Source organism: Petaurus breviceps, unplaced genomic scaffold (assembly GCF_028583685.1).
Source record: "Petaurus breviceps papuanus isolate PSGF00001 unplaced genomic scaffold, PetGlider_PUasm1.0 90825, whole genome shotgun sequence".
In the NCBI taxonomy this organism is placed as follows: domain Eukaryota; kingdom Metazoa; phylum Chordata; class Mammalia; order Diprotodontia; family Petauridae; genus Petaurus; species Petaurus breviceps.
The window spans coordinates 10,313,824-10,329,691 of NW_027187353.1; the positions used below are offsets into that span (position 1 = coordinate 10,313,824).

Here is a 15,868-nt window from a genome sequence, read left to right on the forward strand (position 1 = left end):
TTCCTTCCTTCCTTCCTTCCTTCCTTCCTTCCTTCCTTCCTTCCTTCTTTCTTCCTCTTTCTTTTTCTCTTGTGTTTTTGTACAAAATGACTAATACATAAATATTTTACATGATTGCACATGTATATTAGATTGCTTAGCATCTCAGGGAGTGGGGAGGGGAGGGAGAGGGGGATAAAATTTGGAACTCAAAACTAAAAAATATGTTAAAATTATTTTAACATGTAATTGGTAAAAAATAAAATATTTACATACACACAGAAACACACACACATGCTTAGATTTCCTAGTAGGGGAGTGGGATTTTTACTAATTACATTAAGCTTTAACTACCCAATATATAAACCCAGCAGCCTTTCTGAAAGTTTTCAGAGATCCTTAGGACTCCACAAAGGTTCCATTTGTCCACAATAATCCACTTCTCCCCTTAGTAATAATAGTAATAGCTGGCATTTATGTAGTTGCTTTTTAAGTTTGCAAAACACTTTATGGAATTATCTCCTCATAACTCTGTGAAGCCTTATTATTCCCATTTTTGCAGAGAGTCTGAGGGTCAGAGAGATGAAGCCCTTGGCTGATAATTGTATCACTAGCAAGTGCCAAGGCAGATTTTGTGCCCAGTCCATCAAGCCTTCCTACTTCTTCCTGACAGGAGGATGGGGCTTATTTTCCTCTGTGCTTGAGGATCTAGACTTCAACCTCATGCTTCCAGGCTAATAATTTTTATCTGGGTGCTATTTAATATTGTATATCTGCTACCTCTCCTTACTACATTTTCCCTCAATAGGAACATTTAAAGAGAGCTTCTAAATTCTTACCTTTTAACTCTCAGAGTCATTTCTGGGAAAAGCACTTTAGCCAAACTAGTGTACAGACACAGCTCTTTAACAAAATGGGCTCTAAATGGTAAGGAGGTGTATGACCTTGGGTAAGCTTTACTTCCTTTAAGCCTCAGTTTGCTTTGGGAGTTGGACTAGACAATCTTTCAGGTTCCTACAAACCCTAAGTTTCTATGAGAAAATAGTAACAAGGCCCTGAGCCAGGAAATCTATTTACCTAGGAACCGCCACTAAAACTCATTTTTTAGTTAACCATTCAACAATTCAATTCAATAAATACTTATTAAGCACGTTAGGTGCTGGGGAAATGAAGACAAAAATGAGTAAGCCCTTCCCTTCTTTTTCCACTGGGATAGGAGTTGTAATGTACCCAAAGAAGTATGTACAAACTACAAAAAGCAATAAAAATTAATTTTATGATTGAGAGAGCTTTAACCCCTGGGGAATCCAGAAAGGTTGTGTAGGAGGGGGCACTTGAGTGTGCTTTATAGGGAGCTAGGGATTCTGGGAGGTAGAGGGAAGATATGAGAAAGAACCTGTGTAAACATGGAACGTTGTCTTTTGAGAACACTGAGTGGGCCTGATAAATGAGAATAGAGGTAATGAAATGAATTTGGTAAAAAGTTCTGACCATATCACTCAAGAAACTTTAGTGGTCCCCCCAATGTCTCCAAGACAAATGTTTGTAGCCCTTCATCCCCTGACCTTGAACTACTTTCTAAAGTTATGTAACATTCCACCACCTTACACACTCTGTTCTGGTCTAAATGGATTACCTGCTATTTTCTTTTTTTTTTAATTTTTTAAATTTTTTTTGCTTTTCTTGGAGGGGGGAAGGTATGGCAATTGGGATTAAATGACTTGCCCAAGGTCACATGGCTAGTTTTTTTGTGTGTATTTAAAGATAATGGTAGCTCATATTCTTTTTTTGCTATTTTCTATAAATACAATGTTAGATTTCCCACCTCCATATATATATTTTTTAAGCAATTGGGGTTAAGTAACTTGCTCAAGGTTACACCGCCAGTTTTGTGTATGTGTGTGTGTGGGTGGGGGGTGTTAAGTATCTGAGGCCGGAGCCGATCCAGGTTCTCCTGACTCCAGGGCTGGCGCTCTTACTCACTGTGCCACCTAGCCACCCCCCACCTCCATATCTTTACACAGGCTGTTCTCTATAACCAGAATGCTCTTTCCTTATCCCCACCTCTTAAACTCCCCCCAAGATTCATTCATGTTTGACCTCTACAAGGTCTATTTTGATTCCTTCCCCAGTTGTTAGACTCCTCCCTTCCTTGAAATTTCTTTATCTAACGTGTCTTTTTCTAAGACCTGTGAATTCATTGGTGTAGAGCGTGCCTGGTGAGATCCCATCTCTACCTTGACAGATAAACACCTTTTCTATTAGAGTACTTATAGTCTTAGAACAAGGGTCTTTGACTTTTTTGTGTGTCATGGACACCTTTAGCAGTCCAGGTAATCTCATGGACACCTTCTCAGAATTGTTTGTATTTGTATAAAATAAAACTCATAGTCTTAGAAACCAATTATATTGAATCATAGCAATCCCCCTGGCCCCACAAAGGCCATAGATCCCAGGTTAAGAATTCATGTCATGGAGGGTCTTGGTCACTTACCCAAAATCACATAGCTAGTATATGCACCTAAGACTTCCTGACTCTGGGGCTTGCTCTCCACCCTCTGCTCTATGCTGCCTTTTAAACATTGCTTTGATATTGTATTTATATACCTGCCCATATACCTTACCCTCTTCCCACCTTCTCCCAAGAATACAAGTTCCTTGTAGGGGGAGGGGAGGATTTTTTCGTATTTGTCTTTAACTCAGTTCCTTCATCTGAAGCTACTCCCTCTACCATCTTTTGTAATGGCCAGAAAGGATATTAGATATTTTGCTCAAAGATGTCTGTTGCTTGCTCAAAAATCACTATTGTGATTCAGAACAGTACTTTAAAGTTTCCAGAATTGTTTTGATAATAATAATGATAATAATAATTATTATTATATTTATGGTCATTAACTAGTTACTTTGATACATTATCTTATTTGACCTTCATGAGAAACTCATGATGTAAACAAGTTAAAACTATCTCCATTTTACAGATTAGTATTTGCTAAGGATCACAAAGCTAGTGAGTATCAGAGGTGAATCTCAAATCCAGATCTTCCTGACTCTGGTACATTACTCAATATTTAATGCTGCCTTCTCAATTAAGTCCCAATGGTTCTCCCCTGAAGAGTTGAGAAAGGACTGTCAGAGGGGATCATATAGGTCATTGGAAAAGTGGTAGCCCCAGCCTGACTAAAGGATCCAGATATGATGAATGGATATGATGAAAGCATTAATTGCCATCCAAGTTTGGAGGTATCTGCAAAGAGTTGTAAGAATAATTATAGGGATTATAATATAATATATACCATATATAATATAATGACATTATGTATAATAATATAAAAGGGACATGAAAAAGGAGAGAATGTGGTGTCCATCTCTGGGAAAAAAATTTAGATGCTATTTGAAAATGAATGATTTGTGAGCATTTACTTAGAAAGAGTACCAGTGATTACAAGGAGACAGCAAGGATTCACCAAAGGGAAGTCATTTACTCTTTTGGCAGTATTACCAGACTGGTGGATCAGGATGTAAGTGGTGTAGATGAATTAACCACAAACTAGCTCAGAATATCCATATGGGCAGTTATACTAATGTTGAATGGATGATACCAACGATCATCACTATTGAATAAATTCTAACCTGGAGAGAAGACAAGTGTAGTGGCTAAGGGCTCTTCCCAGAGCCTTATTTTTTCCAACAGTTTTATCAGTGAACTGAAATCATTGGTTCCCCAAATCTTTTATTTCCTGTAATCTTGAGTTTTCCATGTATACAAAAATAAAGATATTTTTTCATAAAGAAAACTATTTGATCCATACTGTTTTTAGTATCATAAAGTTGTTTTGTCTTCAATCTATAATTTCCCCCCATTAACTCTACTACATCTGGAGGTTTCAGTAGGATGATAGAACTATCTACCAAATATTCCTCCTTCAATAAACTTCTCATAGTCCCTAGTGAAGTGTCAGCCCCAGGCTGGGATTCCTTCACTTAGATTAAGTTATTGGTGGTTTTCTCATCAAACTTGAAGAAGGCATGAAACTAGAAGAAAAAATCATGTTGGAGGACTGAATCGGGATCTAAAAGGAAGCAGTAACAATGAATTAATGAATGAAGTGGAATAAGATGAAATTCAGGAAATATAAATAAAAATTCTTCTTATTAGTCAAACACTTATTAAGCACTGGGTACTATGCTCTTAGATTAAAAAATAACTGAGCTAAGCAAAATGTAGTTTAATAGGAATTCATGTAATGAAGACTTAAGCATTTTATTTAGGTGCAAGGTCAATGAGTCAACATCATGAAGTGGTTGCCAAAAGGTCCAATGTAATCTTACGTTTCATTAACTAAAAAATTGGCATGCCCTGAATAGCATTTTCCCATTCAATATTATTTCACAATGCTACTGTAAATTCCTTATAATCAAACCACATTGTAATGTAATGAAAATTTGGGTGTTGTATCCTTTGGGCCATCACCTGAGATTTCAAAAGCAACTGGTCTCCAAAACATTGTTTCACTTAACTGGTGACAATTCCAAAGTAAATGGCCCATATAGCATTGTTTCACATATGATCATAATAAAAGTATGGATCAAGGGTGAAGGATGTTGCTGTAGTGTCTTAGACTAGAGAGATAATAGTCTTTGGGGTGGGGAACTGGCAGCCTTGAGGCCTACCCCTGGTTCAGTCTGTTCACTTACTCAATCAGTATTAATTGACAGAATAATAGTCAGTCAGTAAGCATTTATTAAACTCCTACTATGTGCCAAGTACCAAACTAGATATGGGCTATCTAACCAGTACCACCACCAAAGAATAATACTAGATTTCTGTCTCTTAAAATGTTAGATCCTAGGGAAGCAGAGTGTCTGCAATCAGGTATGATTCTTAAGTTCTCTTTCATTATGAGGGTTACTTAGACTCAGTATGAAAACATTTTAAAAACCTCTAACAAAACAGAAAATATTTTAAATATGCTTATATAGATTTCTCCAAAGGAAGGTACCTTCTTATAGAATTCTAGACAGTTCTGTATGGGAAGCAAGAAGTGAGTTACCATAAAACACACATATCATAACATTTTCAGGTCAGTGTATGGGAAAGACTGATGGATTCAGGAGTCTGAGATGTTATTTTTGGGGCTATGATGGTGAGATGTGGGTTAGATGATAGTACAATCGAGTGGTTTTGAAACTGGATGAATGACCAGACCCAAAGAGTAGTTAGTCATTAATAGGTTTGAATTCTGGGTCTGCCTCTTGGTAACTGTGTGACCTTTGGACAAATCACTTTACTTTTCTAGTCCTTTTCTAAATGAAGAAGCCAGACTTAATTATTTATGACTCCCTTTAATTCTAAAATCCCAGGATTTACCAGTCTTGGCTAGCAGGGACCACCAAGCAATTAAATTCACCAAACATTTCTTAAGACCTACTATGTGTCAGGTACTGTGCTTAGGTGCTGGAGATACAAAGGCAAAAGAAATACAGTCCCTGACCTTGTCAAACCTACAATCTAATGAACACCTGTAGCATATACACAACATTTTGTCAAACCAATAACAAGACTAGTTCTACAGAGAGTAGGTTGCAAAGCAGCCATTCTCCAAATACTGGCTATTATATATGTCTGGAGATCAGAAAAGTTCAAGTTATTCCCATAGGCATGAGGACAGAGGATAATTGCATCAAGAATTAATTAAGTACTTCTGAAGTGCTGAGTTTTACCTTTAATCCAGACAGCTTGCCCTAACCTAGAGGGCCCTTCATTATCCTTTAGCTGCCGGGGAATGTGGAATGAAGAACCCAACAGAATGGCCTCATGCAGTCTCTAACCTACTAGTCTGCTTTCAAGTCTAGTTTATGCCAACAAACATTACAAACTTGTTCTTTACAAAGGAGGAATTTGTATTTTGTCCTAGAGATAATATTGAGACACAACGGTTTCTTGAGGTGGGGAGTGAATAGTCAAACTTGTGTTTTCCAACCTTGTTTCCTTAAAGAAGTGCTAGCACTCTAGAACTTTTGACTGTACTTGAAAATTTACCAACCTCTGCCTAAATGATGGCCCCCTAATGCCCCTTAAGGCCCTCCTCAGGCTTTTGCTTGGAGATCTCCAAAGAGGGAGAGCCTATTCCCCACTAAGGAATAGTGTCCCACTTAAAACAGTTGGGGCAGGAAATTCTTCCTGACATCAAACTCAAATTTCCCTCTTTGCCCTCAATTCTGCCCTCTGGAGACAACAGAACAAGACCAATCCTCCTCCCACAGGTCAGTTTTTTTTAAATACTTGAAGATAACTATGGTTTTCCATCTAAATCTATCATCTATGCTACATGTTTCTGATTCTTTCGACAGACTCTCAAATGGAATGATCTCAAAGGACTTTTGCCACTCTATCTTCACTTATTCTATACTATCTAGTTTTTTGGGGCATCTAGGTGGTGAGGGTGCCTGGAGTCAGGAAGACCCGAGTTCAAATCTGACCTTAGATACTCACTAGCTGTGTGACTGGGTAAGTCACTTAACCCTCTTTGCCTCATCTGTAAAATGAACTGGAAAAGGAAATGGCAAACCATTCCAGTATCTTTGCCAAGAAGATCTCAAATGGGGTCGTGAAGAGTGGACACACCTGAAATGACTGAATAACAATCAAGTTTTTCAATGCCCTTTCTAGAATGTGGCCCAGAACCAAATGTGATATCCCAGATATGCTCTCAAGCAGATTAAAGAATGCTTTCATTTTGAACCCTATATTTCTCTTGAAGTTGCCCAAGATTAGGATCCCCTTGATTTTTAATTTTTTGGTTGCCAAAGCACAACAGTGTTGATTCAAATTGAGCTTATGGATTGCTTTCTAGAAATGCCCTCTCTAATTACAAATACTTTTGTAGTTGATATTTTGAACCCAAGTTTGTAAAATTTGCCATTTATCCCTTTTAAATTTCTTCTTGGATTGAATTTTTACATCAAGGTATTTTTGAGTGCTTTCTGACTTTGTATCATCTGAAAATGTGATAAATATGCCAGCTGTGGTTTTATCCAAGTCTCTGATAAAACTCTTAAATAAGGACAAATCTCCGAGGCAGTCTTCTAGAGACATGGTCCTTCCAAGCTGACATCAAACTTTGAATCTGAACATTTTCAAATCCATCTAGTACAACTGTCATGAAACTCATGTCTCCCTATCTTATTCACAAGAATAGAGAGTGGGCTAAAATCGCCCTAATAGCCCTTTCAAAAAAGATATGAGGTGGGGGGCTAGGTGGCACAATAAATAGAGCAATGGCCCTGGAGTCAGGAGGACCTGAGTTCAAATCGACCTCAAACACTTAACACTTACTAGCCATGTGACCTTGGACAAGTCGATCCCAATTGCCCTGCCCTCTCCCCTACAAAAATGCAAAAAAAAAAGAGAGAAAACATGGCACAATGGATTGATTTCAGAGATGAGAAAAATTGGGTTCAAATCCCAGTTCCACCATTGGCTACCTGTGTGAATTTAGGCAAGTCACAATCTCTCTGGGCCTCAGTTTTTTGTTTGAATAATTCCTTCTCTTTATCACTGTCATTTCCTAATGACACTGTGCCCCTCTCCCCCAGTGCATACCCCAACCCCTGAAACCTCCCTTTTAACAAATAAATAATAGTTAAGCAAAAAATAAAATAAAATAAACACTTTGGCCAAGTCTGGAAATGTAGCCCTCACTCTTGATCTATATGTGACCACCTCTCTCCTGAGAGGTGGGAACAGGCCCCAATTTCCTCACCTTTCAAAAAAAACAAGGGCATCTGATTAGATTGGGGGTCTTAACTTTTTTAGTTTCATGGTATCCCCTTGGGCTCACGAAGCTCATGTAACCCTTCTCAGAATAATGTTTTTAAGTGCATAAAATAAACCACAGGAACAAAGAAACCAATTATATTGGTAATCTAGTTTTTCAAATATTAAAATAAAACCAAATTCATATATACCTGAACCTCTGAACTAGATAGTCTCTATGGTCCTTTCCAGTTCTAAACCCACGAGCCTACTAATGCCCTCTGGAGTATTCCAGGAATCAAAGTCAAGCTCCCTGGCCTGTATTTTTCAGACATGACTTGTCTTTCCTTTTGTCAAAGCTTGGGGCAGTATCTGCTCTTTTCTAGTCCTATGGTACCTCTTCTGTTCCCACCATATTTCAGAGATCACTGACAGTGGCTCAATCATCATATCTACCTATTCCTTCCTTATCTCCATGATCCAAAGTGTTGAAAGTCCTGACGTGACACATCAGGAAAAAAGCAAAGTTGAAAAAATGAAGAACAGCCCATATTTAACCCAAAGCAGCAGTGTGATGGGGCACTCTCCTCTCAATGAAGTCTTCTGTGGGTGGCATACAGTTTACTTAACAGGAGGTAAAACTAGCACCATGTGATCTTGGGAAATTCTAAGTTGGTGACTGGGTGGAGGGGAGCACCATTTCTTTCCTCATCAATAGCCATAGACACAAAAGAAAAAAAAAACAACTGTTGGGCCTGGAGTGGTGACTTGTGTTGGCCAGTATTACCCAGCCAGGCAGGGCACTGGATTTGGCCTAAAGGCACTTGGGTTGGCTCTGATGCTCTCAATGATTATAATCCCAGATTAATATTTTTTCTGAGGCCGCTTCTTCCTTAGATTGTCTTTGTTCCTGAATTGTAAGCAGGAGTAGAAGCATGCTTTTGTAGTAGAAACTCAATAAATATTTGTTTGATAAATGAAAATGGGTAAAAGATCAAACATTGTACACACAGTTATTTCTTACAATATCTCTAAAAGACCCAAAAGGAGCAATCTTACTGCACTATTACCAGGAAAGAAATTAAGGTTGACAGAGAAGTGACTGGTCCTAATTTCCTGTTGAGAAAGACTCTAGAATGGAACTGGTGACTCCCGACAGTATTTCTTGTGTAAATTATTAGGAAATGCTCACATGGAGAGGTGGGGAAGGGAGAGAGCATTCTCCTACTGGGTTTAGACTCACTTACAGTCTAAGATCTAATCCTGTATTTCCTTTCTGATTATTTCTATTTGAATAAAATTGTATTTATTAAGGTACATGAACTGAAAATCATATTTGTGTCACTTAATGATTCGTATTTATGTCACATAAGGATTAGAAATGATGATGGGCTTCTTCTAGTGTGGTGGATGATTAGTGGAATCCCTGGTTTCCTGACCCTGGAAAGGAGCTGGCCAGGCACTGGTACCTTGCTAGAATGACCCAGGAAACTCCCAATTGCTCCCCAACGAGCAGGGTGGCATAAAGGCTGATTAGCATAGGAATTTCTTCTCCCTCCCCCTCCCCACAAAACTGCAGGGGCAGCTCACAGCCTAAGGGGCATGGGCAGAATCACACAGGGTCAGAAGTGGGACTTGAACCCATATCTTTCTGATTCTGAGATCAGATGTCCAATATGCCTCTGTAAAAGAGAGAACTTTAATTGAAAAGCCTAGAATCTCTGTGGGTTTAAAGGCTCTCTAAAATCCATGAAGTCATTCTTCCTGCCTTGAGGTAGAACTCAATCTGAACTGTCCCATTCTGTAAGAAATCTTTCATCTTCAATGACCTCTAGAGAAAGAGATTCCATGGTTCCCCTTAGCAACCCCATTCCATGGCTACATAATTAGCCACAGATCAAGGCAGTGTGTGATGGCACTGAGAGAGTTCTGGGAAGGGAGGGAGGGGATTCTGTGTCTGTTAGCAGTAGGAAGCATAGGAATGAAGGGAGAAGGAAGGTGTAAGACAGAGGGGGAAAGGTTGTTCTGTCCTATCAATGGCAACCTCCTTGTGGATATCATCTCTGAATCTCCAGCATGACTCCCCCAGAGTACCGGACTCCCAGCCTTCTCTGCCTAGAATACTCTGGCCGCCTAGCTCCTCAGCCATTATCCACAATCATTGTCCGTAACCACTCAACAAAGTGGTTATACCTTCCACTTTCCCTCCCTTTCCCATTAACTGAATTTTCCCTCCAGTGCCAGGATTCTTAGTTCTGGCTCTCTGTGCCAGCTGAAGCCTTTTCCTACTTTCCAGGCACCAGATTTGGGTAACCTTCATTTATATCACATCACAGATACAGAGACCCAGAATAAACAAAAAATGCTCCCTAGGTACAGAGAAAGAAAAGGCAACAGACCCTGGAGATTATCTATAGTCAGCCTGGACAAATGGAAAGAACTCTGTTCTAAGAAGCCAGGCAGAGTACCTGTGTTGGATGTGCCAATAAGTGTGCAATCTTAGGAAAATCCTTCCTGTTCCAACCTGAAGGATTTTTATATGGGCAGAAGACAAAGCTGGCCCTTATTCAGTTTTGGGCTAGCCCACAGCAAGGATTAGCTCTTATATTCTCTAATGTTAAACATGAATGGTCGGAATGCTGATTCAGGCACCCAGAAGACCTGGGTTTGAATGTCTGATATTTACTAACTGTGTGACCCCTGAGCAGGTCACTAATAATAATGATAATAATTAGCATTTCTATAAGTTTGCCAAGTACTTTATATGTATTCCCTCACTTGATTCTCCCAACAACTCCAGGGAGTAGGTCCTATTATTTCCCCCCATTTTTCAGATAATGAATTTGAGTTTCAGAAAAGTTAAGTCAGAGAATAGTGCACTGGACTTGGAGCAGAGAAGATTGGAGCTCCAATTTGGCATTATATATACTCATTATGTATAGTATATACTTACTAGTTGTGTGACCTTGGGCAAGTCACTTAAACTGCCTGTTTCTTCATCAGTAAAATGGGGAAAATAATAACACTTGCTTCATGGGTTTGTTGTGAGGTTCAAATGGGCTAATGTCTGCACAATGCTTTATCAATCTTAGTTATTAGTATGTTAATTTTTATTATAGTAGAGGTTGAGCTCTTGCCATACACAGACTGAATGAACATTTCCAGTTTTTAGGCTGAAGTGGAAAATGAGATACAGCTATAGAAGAAAGAAAGGAAGTTTTTCTTTAACCTAGGGTCAAACACTTATTATTCCACATGATTCTTTAATAAAGTATTTTACAGTGGTTTTGTTCCCCCCACCCCTTTCTGGATTTCTAGGAATCCCCCAAAATATCAGCTTCTGCTCTGTGTGTCAGTAAACCACAATGAACCCCATGATTCCTCTATTTACTGAATGGAGCCTCTTATGGGCCCTCAAGGCACCACAATGGGTGGCAATCTGCAAAATTGGAGGGAGAATGTACCTTCCTGAGATCACAGATCTATCCAAATCTTGAACTGAATAAACCCCAAAATGGGGAGTAGGGACAGGGGTGGGAAGGGGACCTTCTTCAGTCTCTTCTCTCACAGAATTTGTCCTGGTACTAAAATTTTGGTCTGAGGTCTAGACTTCATTATTTGGAAGAGATGGATCACTCAGTCCTAGTTCAACTCACACCACATAGGGAGCCACCAGCTTCAAAAGCAAGCCCCTTCATTTACAAGCTGACACTTGTCTGTACATTGCTTTTATATCATAGTAATTAATAGTCTAACCCCCTTCCTCCTTTACACCCACTCCACCTCATGAGTCTTCCCTCATAATAACAAAAAAGAGTTAAGCAGGGGTGGCTAGGTGGTGCAGTGAATGGAGATCCAGCCCTAGAGTCAGGGACCTAAGTTCAAATATGACCTCAGACACTTGACACACTTACTAGCTGTGTGACCTTGACAAAGTCACTTAACCCCAAATGCTTTGCCTTTCCCCCCTCAAAAAAAAGAGTTAAGCAGAATCATCTGACACAATGATCATGTATGATACATGCAGCTTTCTACATTCCTCTGCTACTTCATTGACAGAGAGAAGGTTGTGTGCCTTTGCAAGATGTGAAATTGTCTCTAGGGCCCAATGGCTAAGCTCATACATATGCTCTCATACCTTGGGTCCCTCAGAGAATCTCATGGTGAGGGGGAGGTGGAGGGAAGTTTATGGCTGCTCAGAGGGAACAGACATGGAGAGGTCTTTTGGTGAATAAATTCCACATGGGAGAAATGAGGAGCTGTCTCTGCCTCCCCAATATCACACTCATGTAAACCCTTACAGGCCATTTCTCTGATAGTTTACAATCACCTCAAACCCATTGGCTAGAGGACTGGGTAGTCTAAAAGCTAACATTTTGAGAGGGATAAAATCAATGTACCCTGTAAAAAATAATAAACTCCCATCAGAGAAATTCTAAGGGGGCTTCCTCCCTTGGCTCACTTCCCATGTACTGGGAAGAAAGCCTTCTTCCAGTTCTTTCCTTGAGAGAAATGTAAACTTTGGAATTCAAACGAAAACACAAACATGGACTAAAGTTTTATCACCAGAGATAAGAGCAAACAGATTCTGAGACTAAGGGAAGCTCCCTAAGGAGCCCCTATATTCCAGTTTCCTGTTTTCATCATTATTTTGCCATCATTCAGGCAGCAGCAGAAAATAAAAAAGTGCCAGGATCAGCAGCCTTGTGGATGGCAAGGAAGCAGCAGACATTTTTAGAGTGTACTACAGTTTACAAAGAGTAGTCTAAAGAGGACCAAAGATTTTGAGCTGGAAAGAACCTGAGAGGCCATCTAATCCAGTCCCCTCATCTTTCAGGCCCATTGAGTTGACATGACTTATCCAAGGTCAAGCAGGGAATAAAGGGAGTGGTAAGCAGTCTTTTCACTGTATCGTGAGCATTGTTCATTAGGTTCTCCCAAGGAAACCCTCTGAGGAGCCCTGGGGCAGAAATCGTTGTCCCCATTTTATAGATGAAGAGACTGACAGGGACAGTACAGGACTTTTCCAAGGTCTCATAGCTAAAAAGCAGTGGACACTGGAAGCCAAGCCTAGTGTTCTTTCTGCGAGGACCCTTGTACAACTCTAGGGTTAGGCTGCCCTCCCCTTGTAACAGTCATTTAAGAGCTAGAGCGTTCAGCGGCTGAACCCATCCACATTAGTCAAACATAACTACCTTTCCTTCTAAAAACAATATTTAACTGGCTGATGGAGAAATCATGAAGTTTTCACCCTCATGGGACACATTTGCTGTTATTGTCATTGTTATTGTTATGTCAAAGGAATTGTAATAGTATTTTTGTTGCTATTAGAAATCATTAAAACGATTCTCCTCTGCACCTGCTGGAAGATGCCAATGGGAAGGCCTTCCTTTCACGTCTGAATATTCTTCTTGAGTCAGGCTCCTATTTCCTCTTAGGAGACAATGGTCTCCCTGAATCAGCCTCCAATCGCGTCTGCTTACTTTGCTCCTAGAGTAGATGCCTTTGTATCCCCCTGTAGCGGGTGTTCCTTCCTAGGCTTAGAATAGCACCCACGTCCATGGTGGTGGGGCTGAGGGGTGGTGAGAAGGAACAAGGCAGAGCAGGCCATGAGCCACTCACCCTCCCCCCCTTCTGTAGGCAAGCAGCTGAAGGAATCAGTGGGAAATTGTTACCTCTTCATTCCTAAGTTCTGGTTCTCGTCTCCCTCTGGCCTTCAGGTTGAGAAGTTGGGGTGACCACAGAAAGGCCTGAGGACCGCTTGTCTGTGAGTCAGCCTTAATGAGGGTTTTTATTGAATGAGGCTGTATCTTGGGGCCAGAGTTTAAGAAATGATTAACCACGAAGCCTACTGTACTTAAGACTTGACTACAGGAAGAGGTAAGAACCGGATATTTGGAGTCTGTGGAGCACAGGCCTGGTTTGTTTTTTTCTCAGGAAAAGATACTGGCCATTGTCAGGTACCTTCTCCTTTGCCGAGATATAGTCTATTGGCACCATCTCTGGCTTGGCAAACTCAATTTGTAGAAATTAACTAGTAAATTAAAAAAAACAACAACAAGCCATGCTTTATATCTTTTATACCCATTTCCCATTCTGCAGTTCAGTCTGACAGGAGGGTAGGAGTTTACAAGGGGAAAAGGTTATAGAAAGCAGCAATATATCATACACAAGCAGATTCTAACTCAGCTGTGAAAGGCCTTAAAGGCCAATTAATTGGATCATTCATTTAGAGATTTCAGGATTAAGGTAAGAGGTTTGCTATAACAATTATTTTAATGAGAAGGGATTAGAAACAACCAAACACTAAGAATATTCAGAGGTCACCATTATTGCACCATTTGAGATGGCATGGTAGGTGCTGTAAGTAGATTGAGTATTGGACTTGGGCTCAATAAAGGTCTGAGTGCAAAGCCTACCTGAGCCACTTGTTGGCTTTGTGACCCTGGGTAAATCACCTAACCTCTCTAAGCCTCAGTTTCCACATCTGTAAAATGGGGTCAATAATAGCTCCTACCTCACAAAATTGTTGTCAAGATAAGATGAAGTAATATCTGTAAAGCATCCTGAAGTCTGTAAGTGTTATTTGACGTTATTTATTATGATTATTAGTTATTAGGGTACAAGTTCTTCCTACTTCTTAGGAGAGACCAGGTTGTGATGTAAACTGGGTGGTAGAGTTTGAGAACGCTGAAAAAGGGGCAACAGATGTGTGTCTGAGCCTCTAGGGGAGGGGTGGGAGGGGCAGACTGCTGCTCACAGCTGTTAGCTATGTCCTAAGCTTATTTAAGATGTATGTTTGAATATATTCCAGATGCTAGTGTAAGAGGCATGATGGGAAAAACTAGTCACTGGGTATGTGAAAAGAAGCTTAAGAAGGGACAATCAGGCCAAAAGACAACCTTCTTTTATGGATCATTGGTTCATATCTATCTGTCTGTCTTTCTATCTATCTATCTGTAGGTATTTTCATGAGTAGGGTGGGTAGGAGAGCTTTTCTAGTAACTTTCTTTACGTAAGTCAACAGGCTGTTTTATGTATGTGGACGTGGAAGCAGAGAATGGAAATTGACCACCGAGAGTTGGCAATGTTCTTTAAGCCCAGAGTCCAATCCTTTTTTTTGTAGATAAGAAAGCTAATTCCAGAGAAATGAAGATACCCGGTCAAAGTCACACTGTGAGTTAGTGGGATAGTCAGGGCTTCTTATTCCCAATCTCATGTGATTCCACCTGTGGGGGAAAAAGTGAGAAAAGGACCAGAGCAAGTATTATCAGGGGATTAGCTATTACCATGTCCCTGGCCCCCTCTTTAAACTTTCCATTCTCAGAGAGTTACATGCCAACTGATTATAAGGCAGCAAAACCCACTCCCCACTTCCTCACCCCTTGTGCCCCTGGATAAAGTCCCACAGGCTATTGTAGACACATCAATCATGTTCATCAGCCATTTGTAGTATAAGGTTGGACAGTCATCCTTACTTATGAAATCAGATGCAGGTACCAGGTTTCTTAGCCACTGGTAAGTCCACTGTTTGTAATGCTTAAGGGAAAGAGAAACCTTGGCTTCTCATCACAATAAAAAAAATTATGACCACTATGGAACAATAAGCTACCCCAGTGCAGAGGATATGGGATCCAGGTAGAACTGTCAACTAAGGGTTTTTGTAGAATGAGGAGAGTGAGAAGCAAGGCAGAGGAGTACACGCTCACATAGAGTATGGGGGTTTGGTGGGCAGGGGGAAGCATGGTTTCAGGCTGCCTCTAGGTTGATGCTGAAGGACTGGCCATTGATGAAGAAAGGAATGGGACAGAACACAGATTGTGGTATGGTGGCTGGTGGAAGAGACAGAGTCCATGTCGGGATGGCAACGTCTGTGCCTTCTATGTTCTGGTAACCTGGTGCAAAGGCCCAGTTGCCTTATCTTAGTTTTGGTTGCAGACGCAGGAGTCCCACCCTTTGAGTTAGAAGGAGAGACAGTAATCCAAATGTGTCAAGTGTGAGGGCATATCCACTGAACCCTCCTGCTCCTTCTGAGGTGTGAAGACCTTCACACCTGGTCTCTCTGATAACCTCAGCATGTTGCCTCCTTTGCCCTCAGTCCCTCTCCTTTCATTCTTATTCCATTATTCCCTG

General features: G+C 40.4%; 1 protein-coding gene across 1 annotated transcript in view; it reads right to left on the reverse strand.

Annotated features, from left to right (window-relative positions):
• The window catches only part of PRAP1 (proline rich acidic protein 1), a 27,835-nt gene extending 14,302 nt beyond the window's left edge, over positions 1 to 13,533 (reverse strand). Inside the window, exon 1 of the mRNA XM_069071542.1 lies at positions 13,411 to 13,533. Within this exon, the coding sequence (XP_068927643.1) occupies positions 13,411 to 13,418 (8 nt within the window). The 5' untranslated portion in view covers positions 13,419 to 13,533. The remainder of the gene's footprint in view (positions 1 to 13,410) is intronic.
• Positions 13,534 to 15,868: the final 2,335 nt, after the last annotated feature.